This window comes from Misgurnus anguillicaudatus, chromosome 22 (assembly GCF_027580225.2).
Source record: "Misgurnus anguillicaudatus chromosome 22, ASM2758022v2, whole genome shotgun sequence".
Lineage (NCBI taxonomy): Eukaryota > Metazoa > Chordata > Actinopteri > Cypriniformes > Cobitidae > Misgurnus > Misgurnus anguillicaudatus.
The window spans coordinates 30,069,153-30,096,072 of NC_073358.2; the positions used below are offsets into that span (position 1 = coordinate 30,069,153).

The following is a 26,920-nucleotide window of genomic DNA, read 5'->3' on the forward strand; positions in this document are numbered from 1 at the left end:
GTTTCCATGTGTGAAACGCAGAAGCAAACCCTCACACAAAACGATGCAGCGTGCTATAAACCATAAACCTAATAGATCTTGCTATACCCATAACATATTTTCAGGATGTGGGTGAGATCACACATGCCAATTATAAACTACAGATTAATCATATAAGTGATGTGTTCACATGTGAATATAGCATCAAAACACACACACACACGCACAAAGAAGCACTACTAATAGCTCAAGGCGTAACAGCAGGGTATTTACTTTGGTGTTTGATAAAAACTTTACAAATGCCTTTGCTAATTAATATGCTGGCAAAGTAAACTATAAATCAAATAAATCATTAAAATGCATTTCTAAAAAAATAAGCAATACAGTGCCGCCATTGATTCACACTTGGCCCATATTAACAAAAAAAATTAAAACATGTTATTGACAAACTAAACAGAAGCACAAAAATAAAATCTATAAAAATTCACATGACAGCTGAAAAGAAAAGTGGTTTTGCATGTAGTAATTCAAAATACAATTGAAAGCCAAACCTTTACTGCTAGCTGATTTTTAACACTTTTATCCTTCTCTGTCAGAAATAAAACTCAATTAAAAATCCACACATCAGCTCTTATAAAACAAACAATACAGAATATTACCAGTAGAGCTGCACAACATTTAAGCCTGCTTGGGTTAAAATAAGATAAGATGTCCAAGGACTTCACACAAAGACATTCCTGGATGTCTTAAAAAAAAAGATCAACAATAAAAACAGATCTGAAGCACACACACGCAATCCTTTTCAAAGATGCTTCACTCAATATTCACTCAAAACCTCGACTACATTAAATGAGTGAGGCACTTGGAAAGAGCAGTTTTTCAAACTAATATGCTATACACTGACCACAAGTCTCCTGTCCCGTCTCTTAAGACTGTGCTCGCCTTTATGTCACATCTATCATATGCCGTCATTCACAATTCACATAGGAGACTTTAAAAAAGGCAGGTCGTAAGTGTTCGATTCAAAGCATATCTGTTCTTACAGTATCTGTGAATTTCATGTACAAAACACTAACATTACAGACTGCAGTTCAGACAAATCACGACCAAACATACTCACAATCATCAGGGAGAGTATGAAGACAATGTAAGGAATGAAAATGGAGAGATACAATATCCGAGCGATTATAGTTTGATGAATGTAACCTGCTCTAGCAAATTATCCTTCCTCCTTTGCCACCTCTCTCAAGTTTTAGTATTCCCACTTCTCTTCCTGTGAAGAAATAGTATGAAATCCTGCATTAAGGAGCACCAGAACAACTCAAATCAAGAGCCATTTCATGGCTGAGCACTAACTGGATCTTACTGTAAGCAAACACCCCATTAACATCTACAGTATGATGTCACATTAAGAAATGGTAAGCCAAGTTAATGAAAGCTAAAGCGAATTAGACTGAACTGGCAAACACAAATGTACTGGGATGATAAAACACACTATGGTAAAAAAAGCACACTATGGGAGGAGAGAAATCTTAATTCTAAAACCATTCTTTCCTCACAATTTGAAATGGTATAATCTTGTACACCCCTATACTTAGTACATTTGCAGTGTTTCACACTAAACTTAACAATTACTTCACTCACAGGATTTGTGCTTGTACACACTATTCAAAAAACATAATTTTCATATAAATATATACATTTTGACTTATAAAAAGCTACTGGTTTGAGCATTGACCGATTCACAGCAAATATATATATATAGACTTTTCTCTCTTTTATCCATTTTGTCCTTCACCAAACTAAGATTTTCCCTGGGTCCTGGCAAAAGTTTCTAGGTAAGGCCTAGCCCCTATAATGTTACATGGGCGGGTTTTGCAAATGCAGGGATGTCAATCAAAATCTCCACTTCGTCTGTGATCTATGGCAGGCTGGTGATGTCACGTTTGGGTGGCGGGCCTTCGGGTTTACAGCTGGATCCGTTAGCTTTATCTTCAAACATCATCACCCTGCACAGAAAAAAAAAATCACCCTTAAGTACAATTGCACATATGCTTACAGAAAGTCTATTAAAGTACATACTACATACACATTTACCTAACGGCTATTTTTTTAAGCAAATGGAAAGATTTTAATAAAAAAAAAAGTCATCAGTCACAGCCTTTGGCACTTAAAAATGTAAATTACAGTGGGAAAACAAATTCAGCTTCAAGTAGTCAAGCTATATGAAAAATTCAAGATAAAATATTTATTATATGTTTTGCAAGTCTTTCAATGTGCAAGGTGAACACAACACCTCTAAAGCAATATAAAACAGACTCTGTTGCTCTCTAAAAACATTACATTAGAAATTTAGGTTTCATTAATTAGATAAATGTCCCTTTTAAAAAGTATTAACAAGCATTAACAGGTCAACATATCCAAAATATTTCAATACACAAAACACTAACACAATACAAACCATTGTTATTATTATTGATTCGGTGATGCATCATAATGAACTCCTGATGATCAATACAGCACCCTCCATATCGATTTTGACACTTTTTATAGTATGTAATTATAATGCCCGTTTTGGTTTTGTAACCATTATTAGTGAACGCATGAAGACCCCCAACATTCGAAGCAAAAGAAATTCAATTCAAATTTAACCCATATCGTGATGTGCATCATATCGTGGCTTTGGGATGCATATCATATCAAGAAGTTGTTGGCAATGCACTGCCCTACTACACACACGGTCTTGTCTTTTAAACAGGGTATATACAGCAATCCTTAAGTTAAATTTACAACTTTTTAATACCTTTTTTTAATACCTTTAGAATATTTTTTTTAAAACCATCACGACACTGAATTGCAAGTGTTAATCAGTGACCTTTCTATTATTTACACATATTTTGACATGTATAACATACAAAAAGAATAGACATGGATTAAAGTGAAAAAAATTATTCTGACTGAAATGTTTTTCAGGCCAAGTCATATTCCTTTAACACTTTATTTAGGTGAGACCTATAACATTTTAAGGGGAGATTTTTTGCCATAAATTCCATATTGAAGTCTCCTGTTGCATATATAGGTAGCTGTAGTTTGCAGGGCATTTCAGATGTGAAGGCGAAACGGCTAAATAACTCACTATATAAAAAGAAAACATGAATATCACCACCTTTAATGAATCTTTTATTCATTATTTATTAATTGTAAATGTATTTATTTTAGCATTTACTAATTTTTTTTAATCAAAGTTGAAACTGTTAACATTAGTGAATGCACCATGAACTACCATCAATTACTGTAATGACATAAACAAGAATTCATTAATGCTTATATACTCAATATTTTTCATTGTTTGTTCATGTTACATAATGCATTTACTAATGTGAACAAATACAACTTTTCATATCATATTATTCAGTACCCATAAACGACTAATCCAGGGTCTGTTCTGTTCACACAACAGCTTACAGTCACAGCTATACAAACGTTATGTATGAATATAAACCCTGAACGAGTAACTCGAGTCAAACTCGTGTAGAATTCGCACAGGATGTCTGTAACCATAGTGAATGAAATTAAATGACTGTACCTTTATCAACTAAATATTATGTTACAATAGAGGCAGCGCTGATGTGCTATTTTATGCGCAATGTTTCTGCTGTTTACTTTCTCCTAAGACCTAAATGGTCGTGTTTATATGAGGATATTTGCAAAGACGGGATTTTTGAGGCATATATAAATAAAACGTAACATTTGTCCATATATTTAAGCACCGCAGTTTAAAAACAAGTGATTTTAAGCCATTCAAACACATACAACAGTGCTAAATGCATCCGCTGTTTCTGTGTCAGAGGAGCACGCAAGCCGCACATTTGATTCTCATTGAGCTTGTGTTGTAAGTATTTTTGCCGTGTTATTTAAGGCCAATAAAGCGGCAAAAATACTTACTACACAAGCTCAATGAGAATCGAATGCGCGGCTTGCGTGCTCCTCTGACACAGAAACAGCGGATGCATTTAGCACTGTTGTATGTGTTTGAATGGCTTAAAATCACTTGTTTTTAAACTGCGGTGCTTAAATATATGGACAAATGTTACGTTTGTGTGACCACACGCAAATGCAACTGCAAGAACCGACAGGTCGATGACATCAAAGTCCCGCGAGAGCATTTCGGAAGCAGTCTCCTCTTATGATTCCTCGTCAATCTCTCTGATGGGATTTGGATGTCACCTGCCTCTTGGTTCTTGTGGCGCCGCATGAAGTTTACCCACGAGTTCAACATACCCATCGCGGCTAGATCAGCATAGCATTAAAAAACGTGACGCGGATGATCACGTACGTGAGAAATCATTTACCCCCAAAATACAGGACCCCTAATGTAGTCATACTGTGCGGAGACATGCAAGTTACCTGGCTGTTTGGGTTTCTTAGCCCCCGAACTGAAAGCAGGGAGCTACACTGCGACCAAAATGGTCGCATATGCGACCTTTTGAACTGCCGTTGCGACCCTAATTTTTAATGGGTCGCAAATGTGCTACCTAATGTTTTAGACAATATGCTATGATTTACTATGAGCATTTATTAAAACAGAAATGTGGATTTTAAGAATACGTTTTATAACGTGCTCTGAGCCATCAACACGTTGGCTTCATTTTGGGTGAAAGCACGTCGTGTCTCTCCCTATCAGTGTGCGTTTGCGTGCTCAGCTGTTTCTCAATGAATTAGGTGCGACGCGACGCAAGCGCAGTGTCTTCCATGTTTCTGAACTTGAGCAGAGGTCTTTCTTCACTGAGGACGCGGGACCCGTATGGTTCCGGGTTTATATTTTAAGTGGTCTGTCGGGTCCGGTTAGGTCCTAGTTTAATTACTTTGGGTCCCAAGTCTGATTAATGTTGTGTTTATAACCCGAGTCGATCGGAAAACGGCCATGAGCGCTACCGCGCTAAAGCTCGAGTGAAGTTTCAGCGTGCCTTCGGTTTCTATGGCGATGGTTCTTTTTACGACCACGCGCTGCATTTGCTTTCTCACGTTTTTTTAATAATCTTATTATTAATAAACCATATCTTTTCTAAAACCATATCCATATTAAGTTTGGACAGAGATTGTAGCAAAGAGCAATGCTAATGTCAAGCCAATTGCACTGAACGAGCAAAGCAATGTAAAGTTTGTCACCGGGACAGCAAGTAGACTTTTAAAAATGAGTGGATTAAGCTTTTGAAATCGGCAAGAGAGAAATAGAAAGAGAGCAGAAGCAGGAAAAGTGCCTATCTAATAGAAATTATTACCATTATAACATCAGTCATAACATCAGTCACATTTATAATCTATAGACCTGCACTGTCTATTAATATACTATACATATTGTATTATATTGAGTTTGATAAAAGGGGTCTAATTGCTTCATATATCAGTGCAAAAACAGTAAGTGTTTTCGTGATGCTTTGACAAACAGTGTCAGCTTTGTTAATGGCAAAGAAAGTTTGGGGTGGTTAGATTAATGAAATATAATGTGAAATTAATATTAATTTTCAATAAATCAAAGTATTGTGTTGTGTCACACATTATTAGTTCTACGTCACATGTATAGTAGACCATTATTTGTCAGTGGGTAATAATTGCCCTTTTCACCACCAAGTAAATTTAAGATCTGTGGGAAACACGACTGCAACGTTTAAGAAAACAAGGCGGCATGTGGTTTAAAAGATGGCAAGTAAAATAAAAAGCATCTCTGTATGCAATACAGTTTCATTATTGTTCATTATTATCCAGAGCACCTTAATATAACTTGAAAAAAATATGTGCGACCAAATCATATTTTGCACCAGTAACTGAAAAAGTTGGTAGCGCAAGTGCCACCAGTGGAAAAGGTTAGTGTAGTTCCCTGGAAAGGCTTGCCAATCTTCATCATTTCGCTAAGCCAAGTCAATCTCCATTGGTCTTTTACACCTTTATCGATCTTCAAAACATCGGAGCCTTCCTGCTCTATAAGTTTGACCATGCTAGCTGAAAGTTTTACCTCCGCTTAACGGGATACAGTCAGAAAACCCGGAGTGGATCCGGTGCGTAGTGATTTCAGTACGCTCACAGTAGAGAGGAACGTGATTTGGCTCCACTCCAGGCTTTGATAACATCCCAGAAACGAAAGATCTTTGATTATGTGCCCAGATAAGCCCATATTTAAACGAACTAACGCGAACGCAGATAGAATTTCAATCAGAATAGGACACCTGATAGTCTGAAAAAATAATACCTAATTTGGAAAAAATAATACCTCTAAGCCGAATTTAACACTTTTAATGGCCTTAAATTTGACAATTTTGATTTATCACTTTTTAATACTTTTTAAAACCCCGCGGACACCCTGTTAAAGGATAAGATTTCAGTATCCAACTATAGACATTTAAGAACACATGAAGGCACAGGATTTAAGTGTTTTTGTGTCCACTCAAGTGTCCAGCTCTGACTAAAGCAAGCTTAGCTTCCGACTGAGCAACACGGGTAGATAAATAGAGAGATATTAAAGTAGGCAAAAAAAAACAAAGAAAGATTGTACATAACATACAGATAGACCAAGCAAATAGAGCACAAAATTGATTTCTTCCAAAAATAGTGCATTGTTTTATGCATATAAAAAAGATACAAAAGAAAGCTTTAACAAGCATGTGGAACTGATTTATGACATGGACAAATAACAGAGCAAGACCATCACAGTAAGAATGTAAAGTGAGACTGTGAACAGATCTAGTGAGAGCAGGTGACTTTCCATGTCAGGTAAACCTTCACAAATCTCTTATAAGCCCTTAACTAGCCCTGACTCAACTAACAGCTTACCACCAATTAGCCATTCACAATGTGCACAATTCTGATGTATACAGATGATACAGACTAGGGGTCTACTCTTCACGGGTCTTCTTGGATCCGAATACCCGAGGTCCGACCCGCGCAGTTTCACGTGTGCCTCAGACACAGGTCGGGGATAATATTAACAGCCTTGGGTAATTTAAAATGAATGTGTTTGCCGAACGGACCCGAGAAGACCTGAACTGTCTCACTTGTGTGCACCGAGTCCCTTTCCAAACCTCTGTCTGGTGCATGTGGGCTGCTGACTGCACACACATCGATGCCATTTACATTTGGGTCCAGTTGGTTAAAAAAGCCACTGTGTTGGGTCATACTTGGGTCTTATTCTGTCAGATTTTTCTCAGATCTTTCTTTAAAAAAACAAAAAAATGTATGCATGTCGCGTTCGGGCATCATTTGAGCCATTTAAAAATATCTTGCAACCACCCAGGGCCAGGACACAGCTGGTGTTTTTTTCCCGCTTGAAATATGCAGGCAATACTTTACTTTTTAGAAAAAAAAATTTTTTTTAAATGTTCCTATTAAGCGGACTTATTCATGCCTGGACACATTTTCAACATAAGCTAAGATAAATGTTTTAATTTAGTATCTCAACAGAACAAGGTACTCCAAGATGTACAAGATCATATTTAACCCAAACATCACTCTCATTCGAAGTACAGAGAGATCCATCCCTGGGTTTCCAGTGGTCATTAAACCACCAAGCAAGCCAACATTGTTTTAACCTGGGTATAAGAGACTTCCTAGTGTACAAAAATGACTTAATATGGTAGCATTGTGGAACTTGGGCCAAAGTCACATTTTTGTCACACACACACACACAATCCAAAAAAAGTTGTGAAACCAAGCAAAAAAACAGGAAGCCTGAGGTTTTGTTTATCGTCTTCTCCAGGACCAGGGAGGTGGTCAGTGGAACCCTTGCCAACTTGGACAGGATCTTAACTAGCGTTAATGCAAAACATGATTTTGGGATTGGTCTGTCCTCAACAGTGTGTTAGTAGATTTATGGGTGCCCTGTGGGAATATGACATCATTCAGAATCCAAATCTGCACACCCCTTGTAACTGCTTACAGAGTGCAGAGTTTCCTATAGGATTTTTAAGAGTATAGGAATGGACCTCTTTGTTACATTACATCACATCACATCACACCACACACTAATTAGCATATTTAGGCTACTGTAGCTTTAAGACGTGAAAGAGATCGCTCTGTACACGTGCACTGATGACAATGTATGTGAATGTGTATGCGGACAAAAGGCAGCTGTGAGGAAAATGAAAGTTTAAAAGGTCAAAACGCATGCAAATAAAAAACTTACGGCTAATATGTGTTGTATACGCTGTGTGATGGGGATGTGAAGACGCATCACGCTATCAGGACCGGAGCACTTCCTCATAGAAAATAATCATATCTCTATACAGGCAAAGAGAGAAATCCAAATCTGCACGTCGCATGAGCAACGGGTTATAAAAATGGTCGCTCTGCGTAAAAATGGTCTCTAATTGCAACCGCATTCAGGAGCCCCATGATGACAAAAGTAAACAGAAAGATCGGTTCGTGAGATCGGCAAATTTAGCGAGTAACAATCGAGTCATTTAATGCCATTATCGGCTGATATCAATCTGCAGTCGATCAATCGGAGCATCCCTATGGAAGAGCAAACGCAACATTGAGGAACACCAATGCTAATAGATTTAAGATCAGAAAGTGTATTCACTTTTACATATCGAGTACGATTTGTTAAAGAAAGACACTTGACAATAAAATGGTTAACAGTACGATTTACAAGCTTGGTTAAGAGTAACTGTGGCTGAAGCGTGTTAAAAGCAGAGCTAAAATCTACAAATAGCAGTCGTGGATATGCATTACAGGTTTCTAAATATCAGATGTGTGACAGTATTGCCAGCATCCACAGTCCCCCTTCTCTCCTTATAAGCAAACTGTAATGGATCCAACAATGAATTTATTACATTTCAGTCTGGACACCACATATTACTCCAGGCATTTCGCAATAACAGATGTTATAGCAATTGGTCTGAAGAAGTCATTATCAACAGCACCAGATTTTTTAGGGACAGGTGTAGTGATTTTTTTTTTTTTTACATATGTTGGTCTAGAGATTGCTGGAAGATTGGACACCATGCAGGGGTTAACTCTTCTGCACATTCCCGTAAAAGATAAGCAGAGATGTCATCTGGCCCAGACGATTTCTTTGAACATATTTTAACAAAATATTGAAGTGACCTCTTGAGGGTCCACAAGTAATCTAGCTTATGGTATACACTCAACAGAATCTCTTCAGATTCCTTAATAGTATCTGCATTATCAAACCGTAAAAAAAACATTTAACTGCTTTCATAAAATCATCAGTTGTAAGTAGGTGCTGTTTCTTAAAATTCACATTAGAAATGGATCTCAGAGAGTTCCACAGGTTTTTAGTAGTGGTGTAACAGTTCTCGGTAAAGAATCGAATAGTCCCGTTATCCTGTGGTGCACCGTGTTTGATTCAACCACGTATTTCTAATATAGTTTGGTAAAAAAAACAATAAAACCGCTTATGTATGGTTCCGAATAAGCTATTCGTGCGTTTACATGAGAGTACCTGTCCAATCAACTCGTAGTATGCAAATCTGTTGCCAACCTCAGTTCCTCCTCACGCGTTGGTGCGCGTGTGTGTTTTGTGGACCGTTTAAAACGGCGGCAGAAAAGGAGAAAAGCCGCTAATAGAGGCACCGCCAGTCTACTGCAGCAGCGATGCTCAAAAAACGTGAACAAAACTGTAAAACTCACGAGTGCCGTATGCACATACATACATAAACGTGACTAATTGACAGACAAAATACTACAGTTTGTAAACTTGCTATATGCTTTATCATTTCTCTGAGTCATAAGAACAACAGTTCATTGATTAAAACACGAGTGGTTTACAATTTAATTTTGAAACTTTGCAACTTATGCAGAAACGACAGCTTAATGCAACAGTTTAAATTCAGAAACAGCGCTTTCTCTCATACATGGGAACACACGGACGGAGGGGCAGAGAGAGTGTGAAAGCGAGTGAGAGAGGTAGAGCGTGAGTAAGAGGGAGGGAAAGTGTGAGAGGGGGAGACTGTAGCACTGACTCACCCGCACACGTTGCTTGCTTCTGAAGTATAAAGTGTTAACACACAGTTATCATGTCTCTGCCAATTTAACAAGTACAACATTGCTGTCTGAGGGAAGGGCTACGAGCTCAAAATTTTAGCCTGAACCCAGAGTACTCCCCCCCCTTAGCTGGTATAGGTACTAGTTGAGAGTAAGGCGATGGTCCCGCCGGCCGATATATCGGGCCGATATTTGCGAGTTTTATGTGTATCGGCATCGGCTGACATGTGGCTGCCATGTTCGGCGATTTTTTTTTTGGCATTATTTACAGACAAAGTGCTGGAAGCCGCAAGCGATTGGCAGGTCATATGACTAAAAACAACCAGGCCTTTACAGCTGACAACATCAAAAGCTCGGCCTAATAGCTGATCATAGCTGGACAAAGCAGGTTTTTATGTCTCATCTCTATGGGGCAGTTTCCTGAGCAAAAGCATGTATCGGCTCCAAATATCGCCATCAAGAAAATCTTGGAACAGGGGTCTTGTATCGGTCATCGGCTAAGGCTGATGAAACAAAAATCGGTATCGGCACTGAAAAATCCACATTGGTCGATCTCTAGATGCCAGACTGTTGTGCTGCGTATGGATGTTAGGCCTACTAGCATGATGCATTATATTTAGAAAAAGTAGATTTTCTTAATATCAAAACTTTAAATTTTCTGATGCAGGGCTCCCCTGTTTCAAGATGGTGGCTCCTTTTGACGCATTGTTCCAATGAACTGTCTTAGCCAAGGCGACATCTAGTTTACATATCTATGCCTGTGTAAATGGTACTACTTCTGCGGCACATACCGAGTTTCTGCATGAGAGCCCCCTCTGGCTTTTGGATGTACCTGCAATTCACTGTAATTCATTAAGTAGCATAATCGCACAATTAATTGTCACATCCCTAGTTTAAGGTGAATATTAAACATTTTTTGGGGGTCCTCAGGTATGTTTAAGAACCATCTGTAAAGAAAACAATGGCCTGACAGAGACACCATCCGTCTCATAGTGATGACACAATGATCACCAGTCACAGCAGACCTTCTGCCACAGAGATAATAGCACAGATATGCTGATCCTGTTGTGGATTTGCTGACGAGATTAAACACAAACCTAAAAATAGCCAGACTGTGCCAAAGCACACTTCAGTAGAAAACAGAAGAGGAATTCTGCATAACAGAATTTTCCAACACAGAAACAAGACAGAAAGAGAACAAGTTAAAACATGCACGCACACACACACTTACCAGTTTGAGAACAGCTGATCGCTTGCCAAGCATCATTTTGACAAAGTCCCTGTAGTTGATGGTGTCGCTACAGCCCCCTGTCACCTCCGAGATCATTTTCTTCATCTCCAGATGAGTCTTTGGCACACCCAACTTTTCCATCATTCTCTTTAGACCCATCATGTCTACAGAAGAGATAAAAATACATCATATACACACAACTTCCTTTGATGGCACACGACAGAAGAAATACTACACACACACTCACAGCAGGATAGATGACTAGTTGCCCACCATCTGACAAATACTGTATATTAGTGATGCTGACTAGATTTTTAGCTTTACTAGTTTATGACAATACTTTAAAATCATCAAAGACATTAAGAAACCAAAAGCGCCTTTACATTTATTTCAAACAGAGAACATTAGCATGTAGAATTGGGTCATTCAAATGTGTTTAGAGCAAAACCACTAGTTAAAAGTAACTAAAAAAAATGTATATGGTATCTCCAGAAACATGGTGTTTTTCTTTACATCTCTCCACATGCCACAGTCATGTCTTCTCTTTCAACAGCAATGACAACCTGTGGCTGTTAATGGTTACAGGGAAGTTCTCACGTTTCCCATCTGTCACATACAGTATCATCTACACAAAGAGCTCTTCCCCACTAACACTCACACAGTCTTAACTACACATACTGTACACACATACTTACCGATTTCCCCTTGATCGTTCAGGTCAAATTCTGCATATTTATCTGGGGGTTGAAAAAATATGCAACATTTTATAATCAAGTACAAGGAGCAACAGTCACATTAACAAAGCCTTTCTTTACAGCAAACCGCACAAACACAGCTGTATGCACATGTTTATTCAATTTACACGGGGCAATTTTTTTTTTCTACTCCCTAACCCCTACACACATCTTTCTGCATTTATACTTTCCAATGAAACCATTATTGAGGAGTTTATTAGGCCGTTTCTCTTGTGGTGGGTTCCCATAATCTAGGCAAAATCGGACCCACGCACCCTCACAATTGCTAGTAACATCTGACAGTGGCAGAAACAAAAGTTCAAGCACGACAGATGCAGTCCTGAAACAAACAACAGAGAGGCGTGTTTGGAAAAATGATGCACTTCTCAGTGCTCTAACCGTGATGAGGCCTATTTTACAAAGGGCTGCTGGCTATATCTGCAAATGAGGACAGCTAGTGCCAGATTTGAATCATTGTCCCATTTGATTATTCCCATTCCAGAGTATTTTCTCTCTCTATATAGTTTCAGACTCACAATGAGGCTTCTGTCAGAGCGGTCTCATTGAGTGTGTAATGGAGCCCCCGTGAGATGAGGCTGATGGGAAGGAGAGGGTCACAGTGGATCCCTATGAACACAAACACAGTCTGTTCACCCTTGAGCTGAATATGCATGTGCGAGCGATGGTCAAAAAGGTTGTCGGTCAAAATGCATCGATGCAGCCACAGCCACACTGTACAAACTTTCCCTCCTTAACATTTTCGATTTATACCTCTTTTGGTTTGTGTTCCCATTTATTCTCAGAGTTATTGTTTTTCCCCCAACTTCTGCATTTCATTTCTGTTTCTAGAACAGAGCCATCCACACATACTGACATTAGTAGGTCAAACACTGTGTTGTGGGCTCAGACCATGAGAATGTGCATGCAGGCTTTCACTTCAACATTGTTAAGAGCAATTTAGAGAGTATGACTCTCCTCTTTGTTGTGCTTTAGGCATTTTGTCCTTTTCTGTTCCTACATTTTCTTCTGTTTAACAAAACAACAACAGCACAACCTCAAAAGCTACCTTAACCCTATTAACCTACAGTAACTCTTGCTATAATGACCTACAAACCCACATATGCACACTGCACGCAGTTAATAGTAAATTATTCAGAGCAATGGCGAGCCCTTAGGGTTTGAGTTAACATGACATGTAGTTTGCAAACAGTTTTACTTCCGTAACCTGATGCATTTGTGAGTGAAGCCAGATAATCAATGAGAAAAAAAGTGTTGGCTTGGACCATAACTGATTTGAATGGTAAAAAGCGGGTGTTACATAAAACAAAAATGGCCAGATTGTTAAATGGGGTGGGAGGGGGTGGTTAAGGGCGCACTCACACTATCCAAACCCAGGTACATTTGACCCCCAAAGCCCAGGGTGAGCTCTGACACGGACCACTTGGGCTCAGGCGCAGAAAGCGCAGCGTGATCGGAAATCTTGCCAAGGTGCTGTTCAAAAGGAGAGACGTCAATCGCGGGACCACTCACCTTCATCAGGGTTACATGAATGTAGGGCCCTATAATTTCCGCGATCACGGAATCGCGGACAGAATCGCGGAATTGGCTAATTAACACGGAATCTAGTATTAACGCGGAATTTTGCATATTTTGAATAAAATTATGTTTTTGTGTGGGAGACGAACGTATGTCTGGGGGAAATGCAGACCAGGGGAAGTAAATCTGTGCGACACGCCCCCTCCCGTCGTTTCAGACCCCCTCCAAAACACTGAAACCATGGTGAAGCGGCTCTCCACGACTCTGCTTTCGTCAGCGAAAAAATTAAGAAATTCGACGCTAAGCACTTAGTTCCGAGCAGGTCTCACATGACTTTTATGTGACCGGAGAACTGTTATTTTGGAAGTTTAGTCAACACTCTGTTCACGGTGAGCGCAAAGATACATGCACTCTCTCATCCATGTCTGTCTCACTGTACCTCTCACGTGCACGCGCTCACGCATCTGTCCGAAGTCCGAACACAAATCCTCATGTATTTGTTCAGTTTTATGCATTTCAAGCGAGCTGAGGCAAACTAACTATCCCTCGCATTTAAAATATAATCATCTGCATCATGGCGCCGCTCTCTGTCTCTCTTTCGCTCGCACGTGCAAAGAGCTGCGTGCTCATGCTGTCCTAAGTCAGATCCTGTGTATGTTTGTAAAGTTATATGCATTTCAAGCGATTGTGTATAAAATATGGATCGCGTTCCGCTGGATTGATGTGTTTAAGGCACTTCTGAAGGCACCACTGCTTTGACACCTTGTTGTAGCCTCCTGCAACAACACTAAAAAACAATGCATTGAATTGAGTTGTGTGTGTGTGCGCGCGCGTGTGCGTGTGTATGTGCGTGTGTAATGTATCTTTTATAGTCATTAAGTAATCCTGTTATCCAGTTTTTCCCCCAAATCATTTACATTTTAATCATTAACATTAAAGGCACACTCTTTTTATGACTAAAATAAAAGTAAAGGGTAAAAAATATAATTGCCAAAAATTAAAACAGAGAAAATGGAATTTGGGAAAAAATAAAACGGATTTTATAGGGCCCTATACATGCGACAAATCAACTACGCAATATGATGTGTCATTACGCTCAAATAACTCAAAAAACACACACTTAACATTAGGATGGGCTCCAATGTTAAAAGAGCACTTTATTTCCTGTTTTTTTCTAAACAATCGCATCCTAATGACGAAAGCATGCCGGGGTTCGGATTGCTCAAAGTACAGTGTGAGTGCATGCTTCTGGGGGGAATAGGGAAGGGGGGACAATCATGCTGGGGCACGGTTTGGCCCTAATGTGAGTGCACCCTAAAATGTAAAAGAAAAGTCATTTTATAGGATGAGCTATGAATCTACATTTACATTTATGCATTTGGCATACTAAGTGCAAATTTCAGTGCATTAGAAGGTAAACCTTTTTTTAATAGATTTAATCAGTATGCGTGTTCCCTGGGAGCTATACAGAGTATGCAATATGACCAGTACCAGTCATGTAAAGAACATATTGAAAAAAAAATGATACTGATATCACAATGACTTTAAACTTCAAAGATCAGGTATCAGAGAGAAATCATGAGATTAGAAAGAGGGAGATAAACTCTAAAAGAGTTTAGGTGACCTAAGTTTTTAGAGACAGGGTTCTTGCAGGTTTCAGCAAGTTAAATTTAAGACCTTTTTAAGACCTTTTAAGACCATTATGAGTAAAATTTAAGACCAACACGACACATTACTAGAAGCATTCAAATTATCTCAGAAATTCTTAAAACATTCTATTTTTATTGATTCAGTTATAGAAAAATATAAAATGAACGCAGTTTTAAAACAGATAATCAAAATACATGGAAATACATTATGCTTAACTCTATTAGACCGCGATTGTTGGCGCCGACAAATATTAGATCAGTTAGTATGGTCAGCTGCTGGTTTGTGCCTAGTTTTACACTGCCTCATACAACTAAGCTTTAAAATGCATCACACTCTGTAGTACATAAGCTTATAGGGGAGGTTTCCCAGACATGGATAAGAGCTTTCCAAACTTGAAAACAATTTGCACTGACATATCTTAAAATACATCAAAATGCACACAAGTAATGGTTTTAGTACGGCATGTTTATTAAAACTAGTTATACGTCATAATTAAACTAAGGCCTAGTCCTGGTTTAAGCTAATCCCTGCCCGGGAAACCACCCCATAATGTTTAATGTACAACTGGCTGTGTGCTGTGTATATATCTTGTGCCTGTTTATAAATATAAAAAGAACAAAAGATCACTTTCAATTATTATTCATCCCTAAAAGCATTAATATATGCATTTTATTAATACAAGTTATTAATAAATTAATGTATTGCATTTAATTGAATACAGAATCACAGAGCCAAAAAAACACTCCACCCATACGTTTTATGCATAAATATGCACTATATACTGCCATCAGGTTTAATAGCCTCTCTAATTACACAATAACGGATGAATCTGCATTAAGAAAATGAAATTTTCTTCTTTTTTCAGGTTTAATAGCCTCTCTAATTACACAATAACGGATGAATCTGCATTAAGAAAATGAAATTTACCATTAAAAGGCTGTTTGATATGTGTTGCTAACGTTATCCACTAAGACCGTTTCTCAATCCGAAGGCTGTAGCCTCCGAAGGGTCGCATTTCTTATTTCAGAATATTAACTTTGAAATTAACTTTAAAATATTGATTATTATTCTTAGTTAATCGTTAATTGTTGTAATATGCTTATGACTTGCGAATGTAATGCTCAGTTAACTTAAATAAACCAGGCGATGCCGTATGCAGCAGCCTGCCTATGCGAAAGGGCTCTGATCTACCGCTGTTCATTTAACCGTAACTCCTGAAGCATTTGCGCAATCAAAAAGTTTGAATTGTTCCTAAAAGAAAACAATTGCACTTTTTTGAAATATATGGCTAATTACGGTACTTTCTTGCTTTCCGTCTGCCAATCGCTGCTGTTTGTGAAGAGCTGAAGGGAAAGCGCGTTAGGTTCAAGTGCATCGCAGCAAAGAGCAATATTAAGGTCTAAAATATAAAACTGTGTAACACTAAAGTTGACACGCTGTTGGTGGCTCGTGACTCGATGGCCCGACTGTTTAAGTTGATTTTCAATAAAGCAGCATTGATTTTTGTTCGCTTCTGTGTCCTCTATGTTTCAGAACCTGGCAAATGCTCAGGTAAGCCACGGGCTTATAAATTACCCCGAAAAAGATTTTTGCCTATACAGAACTAAGTTTAAGGATTGTTTCTCCCCAAACCCACAGTAAACAGTCAGATCACAACACCTGAAATATAGCTTATGGCACGATTTGCGTGGATTATGACAAAGGGCGGAACGTTCTTTTTAGAGACCCACCATCATACACTTTCTGCCTCCGCCACTGATTAAGTTAGTTCTTCAGCGTTTTAAATTACTATTTTATATTCTGCGGACAACGCTTTTTGGGAATGAAAAGAGGTAAGAAATTTAAGACTTGGGTAAATTAAATTTAAGACCTGGGATAAAAATCTGGGTGTTTTTAAGACTTTTTAAGGCCTTAAATTTAACATTCTGAATTTTAGACTTTTTAAGACTTTTTAAGACCCCGCGGGAACCCTGTAGAGAGAAAGGCAAAACCACAATACAAACTGACCGAAGAGTCTGAAGGACTCTGAAGTTTACATTCCAGTTGTCTTATTCCCACACACACACCCACAGAGGCTGTTATTTCTCTCTCCCACAAAAAGCACATGTTCAAAAGCCCTTAACGCTAAAACAACAACAAGGGGGCAAGAACAGCACATTCTTGCAAGACCATATGGAAAAACCAACTGAACCGCACATGTGCAAACACCCACACAAGTTATAAGCACTGACATCAGCTCATGAATTATTCCTCCTCAAACAAACAAACAAACGTTTGTAGGCTATATGGTGGCTCAACAGTATGTTGGTGTTCACCCTCATCTCAGCCGAGGTTGAAGATCACTGAAAAACAATCTCTTTTAGTCTGCACCTCTTACTTTTAAAAGAATCCAGCTTCTCTGCCAAATCCTCCTCGTCCCTGTACTTCTGATCTTCCATAAACTCCTGAAAACAAGGACAGAGAGAGTTAGTATGATCTGTAACTGGAACAGAGAGGGTGAATGAATTACGACTCTCTTGGGATAGTTGATCTTCCTCAGGGCAGGAAGCAATATAGAGCATGTGTACAGTGTCCACAGTGATATACATCAAGCCTCTTGAATGCTGATTCTCAGTTTAATTTTCTATCATGACATGCTTGCAATCTGTGACAATTTTAAAATACATGAATAAGTTTCTCACATCCCAGGGCCAGCAAACTTTCCTGATTCTCAAAGTCGTCAGTTTTAAAATTCCCTAACATTCCAATTTTTCTCATGGCTATGGTAACATTTTAAAAACTTTTCTGTTGGTCAGTAATACAATTTTAAAGAGATGGTTCACTCAAAAACAAATATCCTAGCAACATTTTTATGTCAAGTCCTGGTAAATAAGTGATAGAATTTTCATTTTGGAGTGAACGGTCATCATTTTCTCATCCTCAAGGGGTGCACGATTCTTGCTAAAATGTGATTCACAATTTTTCTCCATGGGAAATGAGATCACAATTCTCTCACACGATTCTCATTTTTTTTCAAGAAAAACATTTATTGCATCAAAGTAAAAAAAAGTGCCACACACAACTTTCCCTCTACAGCAGTGCTTCACAATTCTTGTCCTTGAGGACCCCCTTCCTCAAAGTTTTAGATGTCTCCTTATTTAACATACCTGATTTACCTCATCAGCTTGTTAGGGATTACCATTTTGGAAGGAGGCTTATTAGTTGAATCAGGTGCTTTAAATTAGGAAACATCTAAACCTTTTTGAAAGGGGGTCCTTGAGGACCAGGATTGGGAAGCACTGCTTTACAAGATACAATAAGCATTAGGCTGGGATGATAAATCGTGTAATTAATTATCTTGCTATGCTTCTCAATGAATTACGGTGAAATGTCACTACATCCAAAAGCCAGCGGGCACTCTCATGCAGAAACTCCATATGCCCAGCAGTAGTACCATTTACACATGCAGCTCCAGGAAATGCCTATAAGCATATTTATATTGCTGTTCTTCAAACCTTTTCAGGTATTTTCATAATAATAAAGAATATTTATAATGATTATGTTTGACGAGTGTTGCTTTTTAAATGCATATTATAAACGACTCAAACTAATAGCAGTGTTTCCCATATATTGATTTATTTGTGGCGGCCCGCCACAGAATCAACACTGGCAGCCATGAAAGAACGCGCCTCTCTCTCAAATGACAGTGAGTGAAAGAATAAAAAAGGTGGACGGAAATTAAGAAATTACTGTAAAAAACTATATATTGCTCAACAGCGCAAATTGTCTTTTAGGAACAATTCAATTTTTTTCAGATAGTGCAAATGGTTGAGGAGTTACAGTTAAATGAAAAGTGGTAGAATCAGAGCCCTTTAGTGGATGACGTTAGCAACACAAACCACGAACAACCTTTTAATGGAAAATTCAATTTTAAGGCAGATTCATCCATTACGGTGTAATTAGAGATACAGGCTAGTAAATGCAATGGCAGTACATAGTGCATATTTATGCATAAAAAGTATGGATGGAGTGTTTTGGCATTGTGATTCTGCTGGTTACTTTAAACTCATTAAATACGTTTATTAATAACTAGTACTTTGTGTTTTTTCCATTTCATGAAAAAGTAGCGGTTTTAAAGACAAGGAAGGTTTTTATTAGGGCTGGAACGACGCGTCGATGTAGTCGATTACGTAATTACGTCGATTTGCCGGAAATGCGTCGATGCGTCGCATTGTTTACGTTTTCAAATGAAGGCGGCTTCAGCTCCGACCGGATAATACAAGTGTTATACCAAACAGCCAGAACGTGATCAAAAGTGTGGGAATACTTTAAGCAGAGACCAAATAAAACACATACTGTGTAAAACTGAAATGGCATACCACAGCAGCGCAACATCTGTGCATGATCATCTTAAAAGAAAACAACCTGGAGCTCTCCGACCTCAAAATGACGCGACGGCAGCGTAAGTATTTGAATTTTTACAGTAAGTTTTTATACAACAATAGAATCAATGCAGGCATATATTGTGCTTAATACAGCTGTGTTTACATCTTAGTTTAATACGAGCTGCGAGACGCCTGAGAGACACGACATTGCATCGCGTCTGGGCAGTATGTTGAAACAGTAAATAAAGAGCGGGACATGTTTAACCTTTTATATTAAGAAGTTATGAAATAATAAGTTACTGTTACACTGAGATAGGCATGTGCCCGCGTGCACTGAAAGCCAGCTGGCAGCGCGGAGTTCCCATAGCTTATTTTTTTTCTATGTGCGCAGATATTATAAAAGCTCGTCTCGTTAGGTATTCCTGACATGCGTTTATTTAAAGTAACAGCAGCGTAAACGCCGTTTATAAAATATTAGAAGATCATGCTAACTAAATTTGTATTTACCCGAGACTTAAGAAAAGTTAAATGTTGATGCTAAATGAGAATGCAGTAACGTTACTACTGATAGTAATAATATTAACAGTAATAATATAATGGTTACATTTTATAATAAGGGTTCATGAATCACAATGAACTTATTTTTACTTCAGTCTGAACTAATGCAGAGTAAATGCATGTACTAATCATAAACTAATGAAGAGTCATCATTAAGTACAACATGACATGTTTTTTAGTTAATGTATTAATAAACAATGATTTCATGTGAGTCATTTTGTAGTTAATGATGACTCTTGATTAGTTTATGATTAGCACTAGGGCTGGAACAATAAAGAGCGGGACATGTTTTTATATTAATAAGGAGTTATTATTCAGTTTGATTTATTTTTATTTTACTTCTTTAATATTAATATATTTTATTTGTTTAAGGTGAATAATGCCCCTTTTGCACTGTTTATGTTAGGCTGAATTAATGTTGGACTTGTTTTTATGTGATTTGTTATATTTTCCTTGGCACTGGCACTGTTTGTGTATTTGTTTAATTGAGGAAATGCTTCAATAAAATGTTGGCATTAATAGCAGATGTTACATTTATTATTTGTAAAAAAAAAATCTTTAGACTATTCGATTAATCGAAAAAATAATTGATAGATTAATCGGTTGAAAAAAATAGTCGAAATTTGCAGCTCTAGTTTTTATTGTGTGGAAAATACCTTGATATGAATTTTAGCTCATACTGCCCACCCGAACCGTGAAAGTAGTGAAAAATGTGGTGTGCAAATATTTATTTGTGGTAGTCAATTTTGATGTGGCTGACACAAAATCAAATAAATGATTGTATGAGAAACACTATAATAATCAAGTGCTTTTATCTGCGAAATAGCCTTTGTTCTATACTAAACCAAATTCACACGGCCGAAATCACTCTCTTTTTTTGGGCAAGTACCTTTTTTACTATGACTCGGAAGTGACTGACAAATTTACCACATGACAATGCTTAATGTCAAGCCCTGTTACCCTCATGTCATTTAAAACCTGTATGATGACTCTTTATTCTAAGGAACACAAAACATGATAAGAAATGCACATGTTGTTTTGTGTCCATACAATGGAAGGCAATGCAGGTCGATGTTACTGCATTACTTTACTACTGTTTTGAATGTTGTAGTTTTCTAAAACTTCACATTATTAAAAATTTTTTTTTACTTTTGATTCCATTTTTTTATTTCAATTATAGTGTTACTTTTAGAAAAGTTCGAATATTTTATTGGTTTGTAGTCCAAATCAGTCTCACTAAATTAACGAAACTAAAAAAATCTAATATTAATACAATTTTAAAAAACTTCTACAATTGATTTTTTCAGTTTTCAACCAAGTGCATCCAGTATCTGGTATCCGATGTGGACCAGAATCTCCTTTTGGGTAACCTACCCCTTTAAGGCTATACATTTTCAAAATTGGTATTAAATGACCTTTAAAGCCTCTATCAGTTTGAATGAAAGCATATTTAGTGATGCAACGATAAAAAAAAAATAGAAAGTGTTACTTTCATTCCAACTGGAACTCCTGACATTTAAACTCGATTTACTTCTATTTTGAAAAAGTCAAACTTCAGGATGTGCTAGAGCACTAAATAACCGGTAGATTGAGCAGTACTTTAACACATGACACTCGTGTTATTAGAAAAAAATGACAGCTTTAGGAATTTACTAATCATGGTTGAAAACAGCTTTCCGGACCTAGATGTGCAAAACGATACGTAATTATTATACATATTCTTTATTATCATTAAAAAAACCTGAAAAGGTTTGAAGAACAGCAATATAAATATATGCTTAAGTCATTTTCAGAAGCTACGTGTAATGGTTCTTCTTCTGTGGCATATATTGAGTTTCTGTACGAGACCGCCCTCTGGCTTTTGGATGTAGGGGCATTTCACCCTAATTCATTGAGAAGCATAGCAAGCATCAACGGCCTACTTCATTAGTGAGGCATTAAAGCAGGGGTGGGCATTCCAGGGCCTGAAAGGCCACTGTCCTGCAAAGTTTAGCACCAACCCTAATTAAACACACCTGAATGTCATTGCCAAGTCATAAGGTGTGTTCGACTTCATGCGGCGCTGCGCAGACCGATCGGCGGCTGACTTGTAGCAGTGCATTTTGGTTAGTACTTTTGTCCGACTTCAGCTGGCGCTGCAGGCACGTGACTGTGTCAAATGGTTTTTAAGTACCGCGAGAGCGTTTCGAGAGTAGCCGGCTGGCTCAGCCGGTGCAGCTTCTCCAGAGCGGCTGCCCGGAGTTGTGATGACGTAACAGCTTTACTTGATTGGTCTCCTCATTGATGTCAACTATCACGTGCGTTTCAAGTTTAATACAACCTTTAGTTTCACTAATAAACTTTATAAATTCATGTTTTAAAACAGGAAAAAACACTTTAATATGCTTAAATATGTTATATTGTGTCGTGTAATAAAATAAAAATGAAAATAACACGCTCTATTGGCATTTTAATAATATATGCTTGTTTCCCGTTATTTTCGGGTATACAGTATAAGCAGCAATTAAAATATTCGATATAAAATGTTTCTGGTTGCAACTTTTTATTAAAAGATTTGTTTTTATCAAATTCAGCATCTAAATTCACTTCATTCGCGATTAAAAACAAGGAAACACGGCGCACACGTCACTACGGCAAGCAGCAGGTGTCCGGCTTGACGGCTCCGTCTTCAGTTCCTCCCTCGACTGCAAGCGGCAAACCTCGCCGATCGGTCTGCGCAGCGCCGGATGATCTCGAACACACCTATACTGAAGCCTTTGATTGAGATTTTCAGGTGCGTTTGATTAGAGGCTGGACACACCAAAACTTTTAAACGTGGCTGAAAACGCCTTGAGGATGCCGAATGCCAGCTGTTTTTCAGCCAAGCGCTTTGGTAATTCTGATACTTGAGCTGTGAGCCGGTTGGTTGCTGTGGTAATGTCCCGCCCCTCCTCCATTGTGATTGGATGGCTGTGTGAGAACTGACATTGACGAGCGGAGCTTTTCACTCAAAGTTGAATCTCTTTCAACTCTCGACGCTCCGAGAAAAAAAAACACTAGCTGCTGGCTTATTTGAAAAACACAGAGTTTCCATTGGAATCAAATAAAACATGCGCCGGCCGCGGGCGTAAAAGCGTTGGTGTGCACGCCCCCTTAGGGTTGGAGCTAAACTTTGCAGGACAGTGGCCCTCCAAGACCAGGAATGCCCACCCCTGCATTAAACTGTGTGTGTGTGTGTAGTAGGAGTCTGTGTTTTAATTAAGGTTTAGTGAAGATGCTGACTAGAAAATGAATTTGCTGTACAGCAAATACTTTGGGTTTGTGTGTGTGTGTAACATCAAGAATCTTGAACATTCAAATATGACTCATGACATCAATACAGCTCATAGGTTTGCTGCATTATTTGTCTCTGCGTCTCTCTAACACACACACAGATGAAAGGAGAAAATAAATAAATAAACTACTGATAAACACAATGCTGAGAGGATAGGACAGATCTGAATCAGCCTATTGAGTCATGTAGACTGAAGAAGATAAAGCTGGTTGTGGTCAACATCTCACTGCATCACGACTGCCCGTCAACACATTTTCACCTAGGTATCTGAAACTGGCTCGATAAGTAAACTATTTGCTCCAGTATCTCAGCGTTACCATCAAAAACTCTTATCAGTTAGTTTATAAAGGGTTCACCTTCAAGACAACTCTGCAATGTAAAAACCCACACAGATCAGATATTGTATCAGATATATCATCTTGTGGTGTTGCATTATACTAAAGATAATGCATGATGCTACAAGGTTAGTATGCAGCTAAATTCCCCACAAGTCAGCTAAAGCAGTTTTAATTAGGCAGATAAATGTGTATTATAAAAATAAAGTAAAGCAAATATCAAACATCTTATTAGACCCGAAAACAGGCTACATGTTCTTAACGCCGCTGTATTTATTTGACCAGAGAAGTGCAGGTGAGCAGCTGAGCGCTGCAAATATCATATCAGGCCATCATTACCAGTCCTGATTTTCTTCTAGAAATTCAGTGGAACCAGAACAAGCTATCAGCAGTCCACATAAGGGACACGAGAGAGAGAGAGAGAGAGAGATGTGGAGAACAGCCGCTGTTGTCCTTTCCTCCATCTCTCTCCCACATAATGACTCTATTCATGCCCACTCACAGACACCTGTTTCCCCTCTGAAAGCACAGAGACAGCCGTCTCGTATCACTTCAAGGACAACTTATCTTAAATATTAGCTTTACAATAACCCCGGTCTAAAAACGGTCTCTTGGGTTTTTCATGAAAGGTCTGAGATTGTCTGTAACCTTTCAAACAATAGGTCAACACGTCTCCTCTTGTAGCCTATTTTAATGCAGCTGTGACTAAATGCGCGCGTCTAACTACGTTCTAAAACTTTTTAGAAACAGCATTTATCCCTTTATAATGCCTACAGGATGGATAAATTGATATGAAATGTGGTTAAGGTAGACAATAGCTCAATAGGTTTGAGACACGGCCCTGCTCTGGATCGTGAAATGATCTCTGCGGCTTAATGTGCTCGAGTTGTCCAACTAAATTAGGTCATGCCGCTGTAAAATGGAGCTTAACAATTGAGCTGCAGTCTGAAATAACGATTTACAGGTAAGAGATCACGGAGATGAAGTGAAGAAAAATAAGAAATAAGAAAAGCGGTAAGAATAATGCCATTAGGGCTGATGGGGAGTGTTCAAGGCCACTGAGATAAACGCGCCTCACACATAAAACAACGTGTCCTGAAAAAAAAAACAATAATAATCCACGAGCTCCGTTACCTTATTGACTTCCTCCAGTTTGTCCCTCTGTTGAGCTTTAAGCAACCCGAAGGCTTTCCCGCCTGAAAATGAGACATAAAGACCGTTACCCACCCGTTTGGTGTGTTTTAGCCGGGCTGTTTGATACACTTGCAGGCACGAGATAAGGACAGTCGACCGCTAACGGCACGGCACGCACGCACCGAACAAACAAGCGTCGTGCATAAAATGTTAAATAAGCATTGTTTAATAAAAAAAATAAAAAATAAATTTACCTTGTAAGTTTGAAGGCATATTGAGAAGGTAATGTAGATGGACAGCAGGGAAAGGCTTGTGCTGCTCAGTGAATGGTCGCGTCGGTTATGCGGGAGACAGGGAATCTCACGCTTTTAAAAAGAGAGACGCTGCTCTACTGTGTGATGCGCCCACTGGCCGCTGCACGCAGCTGCAGACGCCACCGTGTGGTGAAGAGAGTTAATGCAGGCACATTACCAGCTTTCCCCTGGGAAATATTTTGTCACGATTCATTCACGTCTGGTTTTCATGCTTGATCATTTATATTATAAATTATTGTATTTGTTTTTATATATGGCATTGTTTAGTGGGCTTTATTATGGGTAGTGGTTGCTTACATAGATATTTATCTTTAATATCCACAACACTAGTTTACAGTGACATTTCTGGCAGACACTTTGTCCAAAGCAGCTTACAGTGCATTATGATTCAAGGTATGCATTTTATCAGTATGTACAGCAAAATATTCTGGGTTATTTATAACCCAATGGGGCCATAATGGGACAAACCCAGTTGTGTTAAGTGTTAACCTAAAGGGGACATGTCATGAAAATCTGATTTTTTTCATGTATAAGTGCTATAATCTGGTCCACAGTGCTTCTATTAACCTAGAAAATGTAAAAAAGCAGCAACAGTAACTTTTGAGCTTACGTGAGCTTGTGAAAAATAGGTAATTGAAATTTGTCTCCTCTTGTGATGTCAGAAGGGGATAATACCGCCCCTTAATCTGCAATTAATCCAACCACAGCACAGCCATTTAGTGCAGAGATCAACTAATTTGTATTTAAAAGGACACTTAAAAAAAACTTTTTTCACCCCATTTTTGCTCACACCTACAAAGTAGCAATTTTAACATGTAATAATAAATTATCTATATGGTATTTTGAGCTAGAACCTCACATATGCACTCCGGGGAGACCAAAGATTTATTTGAAATCTTAAAAAGTCTTGTGAAATGTCCCCTTTAATATTAACCTAATGTTTATGTTTGTTAAAACAACCCATAGGTTAAAGGGATAGTTCACCCAAAAATAAAAATTGTCATCATTTGTGCACTCTCATGTTGTTACACGCCTGTATAAATTTCTTTGTTCTGATGGACACAAATGAAGATATTTTGAGGATGTTTGTAACCAAACCGATCATGAGCCGGGCCCCATTTACTTCCATAGTAGGAAAAATATCTTCCTTTGTGTTCATCAGAACAAAATACAGGCTTAGCAACATAAGAGTGAACAAATGACGACATAATTCTCATCTTTAGAAACTATCCCTTTAAATTACAACCAAATGGGTTGGGTTTGTCCCTTTTTGACTAAATGCTGGGTTGAAATCAACTCAACCTTTTTCTAGAGTATGTTTCTTGGTAATCAAACCCATAACCTGTGTGCTGCTTCTAACACAATACTTAAGTTGAGCTATGGGAACATGCATGGTTCTCATTTTGTAGTTTCATATGATACACTTTTTTTTAACTTGGTTGTTTGTCAAAATAGATCACGTTTAGTTCTTTCACTAACTATAATCTGAAACCAAAACTGGTCTGCATTACAAACCATATTCTACCAAATACAATATGAAAGTTGTTATCAATGAGAATTTGTAATGAAATAAACATGTGTTAGCTGCAGTGTAAACATGTTTCTGAAGTGAGGTGTTCCCTAAAATAACAGATTAAAAACTATCACTGAAAGCAGCTAATACATAATCCTTTTGTGGCCATAATAAATGAACAGATGGATAATAAGCACAGAATAAATATTTAATATGATGTACTAAATAATATGATAGATACTAAATATGCTGTCAAA

General features: G+C 38.1%; 1 protein-coding gene across 2 annotated transcripts; it reads right to left on the minus strand.

The window, feature by feature from the left end:
- Window positions 1-226: 226 nt before the first annotated feature.
- Window positions 227-25,245, minus strand: aif1l (allograft inflammatory factor 1-like). Of its 2 annotated transcripts, XM_073860228.1 has the most exons (6): window positions 25,091-25,245; window positions 24,837-24,898; window positions 17,510-17,576; window positions 11,908-11,949; window positions 11,205-11,376; window positions 227-1,988 (listed from the first exon to the last, which is right to left on the minus strand). In XM_073860228.1, exons 1-6 carry the CDS (start codon window positions 25,107-25,109, stop codon window positions 1,901-1,903), a joined length of 450 nt encoding a protein of 149 aa, XP_073716329.1. In that variant the 5' UTR covers window positions 25,110-25,245; the 3' UTR covers window positions 227-1,900. The 2 variants fall into 2 exon arrangements, with proteins under 2 accessions (XP_073716329.1, XP_073716328.1); XM_073860227.1 differs by lacking the exon at window positions 227-1,988 and having other exon boundaries at window positions 11,096-11,376.
- Between the last annotated feature and the right edge of the window lie 1,675 nt (window positions 25,246-26,920).